Source organism: Taeniopygia guttata, chromosome 1 (assembly GCF_048771995.1).
Source record: "Taeniopygia guttata chromosome 1, bTaeGut7.mat, whole genome shotgun sequence".
In the NCBI taxonomy this organism is placed as follows: domain Eukaryota; kingdom Metazoa; phylum Chordata; class Aves; order Passeriformes; family Estrildidae; genus Taeniopygia; species Taeniopygia guttata.
This window is the reverse complement of record NC_133024.1, coordinates 19,165,221-19,173,765: the sequence shown is the minus strand read 5'-3', so window position 1 is coordinate 19,173,765 and position 8,545 is coordinate 19,165,221. Positions and strand designations below refer to the sequence as shown.

Below are 8,545 nucleotides of genomic sequence, written 5' to 3'. Positions count from 1 at the left end.
GGATGTCACCACTGGTTCCTGCAGGGAGATGGAACCCTGCGTGTCCCAGTGTGTTCCCCTCAGTGTGGGGGACAGCCAAAGGCCAGGCAGGACCCCTGGCAGTTCAGGGTTGGGGTGCACTTAAGCAGTGAGAGGGGGGACCCCAGGACTGGCACCCGCTGTCCTTGTCCCTGCTGCACACAGGCATTTCTTCCAGGACAGCACGATGGGGCTCGTGGGAGCAGTGTGGGGGACCAGAGCATCTCCTGGAGGCTCCATGGCCCCTTGGTGCTGCTGGCAGAGCACCAGGACCCAGGGACACCCGCCTGGGAGCAGCCAGGGTCGCTGGAAGCCGATGAGTCCTGGCAGGCAGCACTGCCTGGCTTTGCATCCAGGTCTTATCAATTTAAATGTTCATTTGGTAATTAAATTAATTACCAATGTGCCGAGCCCAGCCTGCATGGGCTGTTCCCTGGGCTCGGCTCTCCGCAGGCTCCTGAGGCATCTCCGGAGCCAGTCCCTCCTCGATTTGCCCTGCTCGGCTGCTTCCCGCTGGGGGAGGACCGGACTGGTGCCCCGGGGGCTGGTGCTGGTGAAGGGCTGGGTGCTCCCTGCTGTCCCGTTCACCTGCTGGAGCACCTGAAATCCCGTCTGAGGGCCTGGGGTTGGGAGCGGGACCAACAGCCCCCAAAACCTGGTCCCCGGAGTCAAGGGGAGACCCTCAATTGCAGTTTGCTAAAAGGGAAACTGAGGCACAGGGAAGAGAGAAGTGGGCTCAGGGACCCATCCTGCCCATGCACAACAGCATTCCTGAGGCTGGGGAGCCTGAACAATTAGAAGTGATGAAGGTCATGTAAAAATAGGGATTTGTAAATGTCAGGTTGGTGAGAGGCTGGGGCATGTGCCGGGTGGACGGAGCAGCTCTGCAGGCTGCCTGTGTGTCCTTAGACAGGACCAGGGACCTGCTCTGGCCTGCCCTGGGGTGATCCTGGCTCCCTGGGAGATCCCCAAACCCCCAAGAACTAGACAGGCAGCACCAGAGGCATTTTCTGGCCGTTTTATCCTGACGGGAGCTGCAGAGGAGCCCAACTCTGCTTTGGATGGGAGATGAGGTGGGAGACACTGGGCCCTGAACACAAGTCACTTTCCACTGGTTTTTGATAGGAGGAAACTTCAGCAAAGGCCTGAGGCCCCATGGGATGATCCCAGCCTCAGGATCTGGGTGCTGTGCTGCCAAACCACCTCAGAGATGCTTGGTCCCTCTCTCCGCGCAGACCATGGGATTCTGCTGGCACAGGGACACCCAGCAGATGCTATCCCCTCCATCTCCTCCAGCCCTGCCAGCTTCCCCCTCATCCCCAGAATCCCACCTGTCCCCAGCGTGCCAAAAACTTGCTTAAAACAGCTGGGAACAGAGGTTTATTTGGAGAAATAATCCAGATTGGGGCAGATTAGTGGAAATATGTCCTTCCCCATCTGCCTGGGCACTGCTGTGCCAGCTCCCTGAGTGGCTGCCTGGAGCCAGGCTTGGGGAAAACACACAGGGACTTCAACCTGCCCCCTGGCCAAACTGAGTATCCCCACCTCCTGTCCCTCAGGAGGAGTCCCCCAGTTCCTGGTGGTGTCACTTCCAGCCCCTCCTTGCTGCTGGGGACAGCTCTGTGCTCAGCAAGGAACGCCCATCTCCTAGGAATATCTCAACCTGGCTAATTAGAAACATCCATAGGTAAACTGGAGATATCCTTACTAACAATCCCACTTTCTTTGGCAGGGCACAGGAGTGACCCCTAAACCAGAGGAAGGACAAACAGAGCACTGGGCCTGGGTGTGGCAGTCCCGAACCACCAATGTTTCAGGTGAACCCTGCTGAGGACTGAAATCCATTTCTGTGGAATTTTTCCCCTGTACAAACCCTTCCTTGCTATCCACCCTGCTTTGTTTGTGCCTCAGTTTCCCCCAGGTATGAGGGTAGCATCCCTGTCTTGCTTTTCCTAAAGGAAACAATGAAAAGCAGAGGGTGTTTTTCCTCCCTCTGAAGGTTTGGGTTAATTTGTGATAATGGAGGAAGAAATGTGAGGACTAAGGAGCCTGGTGTGTAGGTTCTGAGGGGTGAAGTTGCTTGGGGAGAAATAATTATCAGTGAATCAGTGTGTTTCACAAGGCAGCTTATGGCTGATTTTCTTCCCTGCCCCAGTGCAGGAGCACCACAGCCCTGGGCTCAGTGAGGACAAGGGTGATGCTCCAGCCGAGTTATTTCTCCTGGAAAAATCCAGCTGCCATCACCACACTGGGAGTTTTGGCCTCTTCTGCACGAAGGAGAACCATACTCAGCCTCTTTCCTACAGCCCTGGGCACCATGGAGCACCTTGGGCCACAGGGGATACCCTGATTCGGTGACATGAACACCTGAACGCCCCCAGGATGTTCTGGAGGCTGGGTGTCCATCCCAGCTCCAGCTGCACCCACATCCCCCTCCCCAGCCAAACCTTCCTGCCTGCCCGCTTGATCGGCCCAGGGAATATCTGAGCTTTTGAAAATAAGGAAGGAAAAGCAGATCTCAAAGCCTGTGCCGGTTGCAAAGCACTAGTGGCACATCATATGCAGGGCATATAAATAGACATTTTCTGGCTTTTTTCCCCTCTTCTGTTTTGATGATGAGCCACTGCAGGGGGCTCTGAGCATGCTTTCCTTGGTTCCTATCACAGATACTGTTTCTATCCTGCATTTCCCTAGGCTCCAGGAGCTGCTGGGGTGACTTTCTGCTCGGGCAGCAGCTCCTGCCATGAGCTTGGGACATTGGGAGGTCCACATTCCTTCATGGAAAGGGACTGCATGTAAATGTGATGGCAGCTGCATCTCCAAACACAAGGCCTTATTTGAGAACCCAAAAAGCACATTTTGACTCTCAGCTAATCCAGAGGTTCCATAATCCAGCTCCTTCATCATGTGCAGGGTATGCGCTGTACAGAATCATATCTATACTAACAAGCAACAGGAATTGTGCTCCCACAGCTTTAGCTTTATCCAGCCCGATCCTACCCCCTGCACGTCACCTGGGGGGGCTTGGCATCCTTGGAGGGGTCTCACTGCACCCAGCTTGGAAGGCCAGGATGGCCCGAACCTTTTGGTGCCAAAAGGTGAAGTGCCCTCATCCCTGGGCAACAGAAGCCACCACCTCCCTCCCTCTGGCCTCAGGAAAAGCTGGAGCCACCAGCTGCCCACACCAGCCACCCCTTCAGATAAAGGGCTTCGGGGTCAGGGAGTGTTTGGCCACTTCTCATTTTGCCTGGAGGCGATTTCCTTGCCAGAGCCCATTATCTATTGCCAGAGCCCAGCACGGGTGCTCTGTTCCCTGCTCCAACATTCCCCTTCTCCCTGCTTCCTCCAGGCTTCTCCCTGCCCCATGCTCCCCCTCACCAGGGTTCCCCATCTCTGTCCCCGCGAATGGATGCTGTGCCCCTGGAGTCACAGCTGGGGTGTGCTCTGCCAGATGTGCACCACCCTGCACCAAATCCACCCTGCTGCCCCTTCTTTTGCTCAGGGGCTGCTGTTTGGCTGCACTGGGGTGGGAAAGGGAAGGAAGGAGGAGGTGGGGAAGCAGAAGGCGAGGGTAGGCTGAGATTTCTCCCCTGGAAGCTGACTGCATGGAGTGACAAGGTGGCACTGGAGCCCACAAGGTCCAGGGGAAAAACCTCAGGAAAAGGTCCTCAAAATGCAACAAGTTTCACAAGGAGCTGAGCCGTGGGGATCTCAGGATTCCCCAGGAGCCAGGACAGAGCGGGGAACCAGCTCCTGCTCAGCAGGACCAGCTCAGAACACCCAGCAAAATCATTGTGATTCCCAGTGCCGTACCCCCACTCGAACACAACCCAGCCTCAGGCTCTCCTTTCCCACCTCGATACTGGGAATTGAAGGGCAGGAATTTCAAAGGGGAAAAATGCAAAGGATCCTGCAGCAGGTTGCATCCCTCCCGGCGCCTCCAGGCACGGCCGGGATGGAAATAATTGTGCTTTCCCCCTGGCAGCTGAGTGCACACGCACGCAGGCTCAAGGAACACAGCTCCCGCAGAACTCTCACCTCAAAGCCAGCACACCGCGCACATTCCCGAGCATCCCCGAACACCCGGCACGCCACCCGCGGCTGAAGGAAGCCGCGCTCCTCGCCCTGCCCGCATCAGCCTCCCGCCGTGGGGAAAGGCAAACGTAGATGCCTCAAAACGCAACGCTTCAGCGTTCATCCCAGCACCGAAACTTGGCATTTTAAGACGCCGCATTCCAAAAGCTGCAGCTTCCTTTGGGGAAGCCCCGCAGCCGGATATGCTCAGCGCTCCGGCACATCACGAATTGGGTACCAAAACCAGGAGAGAATTGCTTTAGAAAACTGTTACCTGGATAATTTTCCCGAGCCCCTGTGCTGCTGCCAGAGAAGGATCAGGACTGGCAAAGAGATCTGTGCACAAGCCACACAAAACCCCTCTGCATCCCTGGCCACCAAACCAGCTCAGCAAAAGTTCCAAAGCACCGATGGAAGCAGAGGAGCCCAGAGTTCCCTTCCTCTGGCAAACCGACCGCAATAACTTCGCCTCAGCAGCGGGGATATTCGTAAATCATTTGCAAGGAGCTGTATAGAAAATAGACGATGGAGTGGGTGCAGCTTTCAATATATTTGCCTAGGATATAGTAACAGGTACTAAAGCAAACACGGACAGGGGAATTAGGGCAGGAGCTTCTGCTGGGCTCGTTTTAAATTACAAAGTGCCGAGACAGCCAGGTCTACGCTACATTCTAGAGTCAAAGGGCTGCCCCCGCGTGCCCCGGGGAACATGCACGCAGCCAGCGGAGGCGTTTCCTACAGCTGCATCGCCTTGTGCCTAGAACGAGCTGGAAATGTCATTGAACAAAACCTAATGGATAAACGGGTTCGGAAAAGCACGTCGCTTCCCGGGGGGAGCAGCTGGACTTGTTCTCCCATTTGCAGAGAAAAGAAAAGGGAAAAAAAAAAAAGAAGAAATCGAGTTAAACTTTGCACCTGTCAAATAGAAATCTAATAGGAAAGAGAGCTGTACATGGTCGAAGTCAAGTCCAGGCTCCAGGAACGTCCAGGAGGACAGTTTCAGGTACTGCCCGCGGCTTCCCGGGCTGAGCCAAGCAAACTGCGCCGAGCCGCGCACCCGGGCGTGGGAGCTTCCCAGCGGGCGTGGGAGCGCCGGGGCTGTGCACGCCAGCACCCCGCGGGCACCGCCGGGGGAGCGGTCCAGCCCGGTGCCCTGCGGGACCCGCGGGCTCGGAGAGGGCGCGGGAAGGGGGAGCCGCTCCGGCTGCCGGGGGCGCGGTCAGAGGCCAGGCGTGCCGGCGCAGCGCGGGTCGGCGTCCTGCTCGTAGCGGTAGTGGTAGCCCTCCATCTGGTCGCGGCACGCCTCGCGCAGGTTGTGCAGCCAGCGCTTGATGCCGCGGCGGTTCAGGTAGAGCACCATGAGGAACACAACGCCGATGAGCGCCAGCACGATGCCGAAGAAGACGTAGGAGGCGGTCTCCAGCTCGCCGGGCTCGCCGCCCTCACTGCGGGCGCAGGCCAGCGCCTCGGGCCGCAGGCGCAGCAGCGCCGTGCCGCGCAGCCCAGGCGGCCCCGCGCAGCGCAGGCTCCGCGCGTCGAGCACGCGGGCGGCGGCGGCGCGCAGCCAGGCCAGGAAGGGCCGCAGGCCGCAGTCGCAGCTTAGCGGGTTGGCGCCCAGGCTCAGGCGCAGCCCCCGCAGCTCCGGCGAGTCCAGGCTGCGCAGCTCAGCGGCCGCCAGCCGCCGCAGGGAGTTGTTCCGCAGGTCCAGCTCCTCCAGGCCGGGCGTTAGCAGGGCGGCCGGCAGCGCCTGCAGCGCGTTGCCCGCCAGCTCCAGGCGCCGCAGGCTAAGGTTGCGCATGGCCAGGGCGAGCTGCTCCTCCAGCGGGGCCGCCAGCAGCGCCTGGTTCAGCTGCAGCGTGCGCAGCAGCGGGACCCCGGCGAAGGCGCCGGCGGCCACCGAGAGCAGCGGGTTGTGGCTCAGGTCGAGGGTGCGCAGGGCGGGCAGGCCTTGCAGGGCCATGTCCTCGATGGTGTGGATGTTGTCGTGGCGCAGGCGGAGCAGGCGGAGGTCGTGCAGCGGAAGGGCGGCGAAGGCGGCGCGGGACAGGACGCTCAGGTTGCTGCCGGCGATGCTGAGGTTGTGCACGGCGGCCGGCAGCTCCCTCGGGGGCTCTTCCAGCCTCTCGTAGCGGCACTGCACCAGCTCCGGGGTGGCCACGCAGTAGCAGGCGGAGGGGCAGGCGGCGGGGGCGGCGGCAGGGGGCACGGCCAGCGGCAGCAGGGCGAGCCCCAGCCAGGGCAGCCAGCGCCCGCCGCCCGCCGGCCGCGCCTGCCTGCGGGCCATGCTGCCCGCGCGGGCATGCAGCGCCGGGCCGGGCCGGGCCGGGCCGGGCCGGGGGCCGCGGGGGCGTCAATCCTGCCTCGCCGCAGCCCCCCGGGGCCGATCTGCCTCCGGCGCCGCGCCCGCACACGGCGGCTCTGCCGGCAGCGCCGGGCTCGCCGCTGCCCAAATCGGGCCGGGGGGGGGGGGGGGGGGTGTGGAAGGGGAGGAGAGCGAGGAGGAGGAGAAGGAGGAGGAGGAAGAAGAGAAGGGGACAGGTTGGGGCTGCCCGGCGCTGCGCGATGGGCTGGGGAGCGCCGCGGGCGGCGGCCGTCGGGGGAGCCGAGCCGGGCTGGGCTGAGCTGGGCGCGGCACCGAACCCACCGAGACGCCGGCGCTGCGGGGTCCTGGGGGCTGGACGGGGCTGCCGCGGTCCCCTTGCTACCCGAGGAGGGATTAGGAGATGCCGCGGTCCCCGTCAAGCCCGGGGAGGATTTGGAGGCTGTCCCGGTCCTTTCCCAGCAAGGTGGGCGTTGAGGGGTTGCTGCGGGGTGTCCCCCAGCCCCGGGGAGGGAATGGGGGCTGTCATGGGGTCTTGCCACCCCAGGGAGGATTCGGGGAATTACCTCAGACCTCTTCCATTCCAGGGAGGATGTGGGGGGTTGATTGTCTCAGCTCGCCTCCACCCAGGGAGGATCTAGGGGCAGTCCCACTCTCCTTCCAGCTCTAGTCCCCATTCCCTCAACTTCCCCACAAGCCAGACACCCCGCAGCCTCCCTGAGCATTGCAGGGTTATCTCCTCCTGCTTCCAAGCCTGCTTGGTCCACACCAGCATCCCGGGGGCTGCCCAGGGCTGGGGGCACAGGGGGGGATCACAAAGCCTCTGGGCATGGAGGGTGGTGTTGGGGTGGTTTGGGATTTTTGGGTGCTGAAGCGATGCACAGCCAGGGACTGGGAGTGCTGTGTTCAGAGCCAGATGCAACAAAAGTTGGATCCCCTTCAGTGCCTAAATACCTCTGTGGGCCTGAGCTGGGGTTACATTAAATAAACCCCATCCTGGGCACACAGAACCCCAGAAAAGTTTCGGTTGGAATGGACATTGAAGTGTATCTAGTCCCACCTCCTGCCATGGGCAGGGACACCTTCCACTGTGCCAGAGCCCTGTCCAGCCTGGCTTTGGACACTTCCAGAGATGGGAGTCTCGTGGGTCTTGATTTTTCTCCTCCTCCCTGTCCTTATCTCTCATCCTGACCTTTTCCCCTCTTATTGGGGTTCCTTTCCCCAGAGGCTCTCCTGAATTTTACAGGGACCAGGTAAATTGTGGATGCTGCTATGACGGGTGGCTTCAGCTGCTGCTGACCACCCTGTGCTGCAGTCCCAGAAATTGGGCAAACTCTGTATTTAAAGTGACAGTGTCTAACAGCAGCCAGGGAAATCAAGGAAGCTTGTAGAAGGGTGGGGGAGAGCAAGGGGCTGGGGAATGTGCCAGATAACTGTGTGCCATCACATATTGAAGTGTGGGGCAGCGGATGAGTGGGGAGAGCCAGATGTGCAGTGGGTCGTGCTGAGCCAGCACTGCAGCACTCCCAGATGGAGCCTCCTCTCTCCCAAAATAGCACCTTGCAGCCCATTTGTCACATTTAATTGCTATATATAAAGAATTGATAGCACTCTGGAAGACAAGACAGTGGGTGGGTGAGGTCAGGCCAGGTGAACCAGGTCCTGGCAAGTCTCACCATCCGGGCTGCGAAGATCCCAGCACCTCAGTCCTTCTCTGGGCTCCTCAGACAAGGAGGTGCCACAAGAAAAGGCAGGCAGCTTCCCTCCTGATCCAAAATCCATAAAACACAGCAGCTGACGGATGTTAGAGGTTGTGGGAGAACATGAGGCTCTCTGCAGCTGACCCCTTTGACTTTGAAGGGTGGAGATGCTCCAAGGTTTGGAGGGGAAGGGTGTTTCAGGGCCATGCTGCGGCAGGGTGACTTTGGGGATGTGGGGGCTCTTGCCTGGTGGCACCATGGTGACTTCCTTGCCTGCTGCAAACACCCTGGACTTCCCCAGGGATGGCTGGGGGTGGTGAAGCCGCAGCATCCAGCTCAGCAGAGCTGTGAGCCTTTGGGGAGCCGGGGCTGTGCCAGTGTGTGCAGCAGCTCCCGAGGTCCCAGCATCCACCACTAGGCTGATGTTACTCGT

General features: G+C 60.1%; 1 protein-coding gene across 1 annotated transcript; it reads right to left on the bottom strand.

The window, feature by feature from the left end:
* Window positions 1–4,623: 4,623 nt before the first annotated feature.
* TPBGL (trophoblast glycoprotein like) lies at window positions 4,624–6,556 on the bottom strand. The gene has a single exon (XM_041713911.2). It carries the CDS (start codon window positions 6,374–6,376, stop codon window positions 5,312–5,314), a length of 1,065 nt encoding a protein of 354 aa, XP_041569845.2. The 5' UTR covers window positions 6,377–6,556; the 3' UTR covers window positions 4,624–5,311.
* Between the last annotated feature and the right edge of the window lie 1,989 nt (window positions 6,557–8,545).

Excerpts from the sequence above, each read along its gene's own strand:
- TPBGL (XM_041713911.2), bottom strand. The coding sequence starts at position 6,376 with ATGGCCCGCAGGCAGGCGCGGCCGGCGGGCGGCGGGCGCTGGCTGCCC.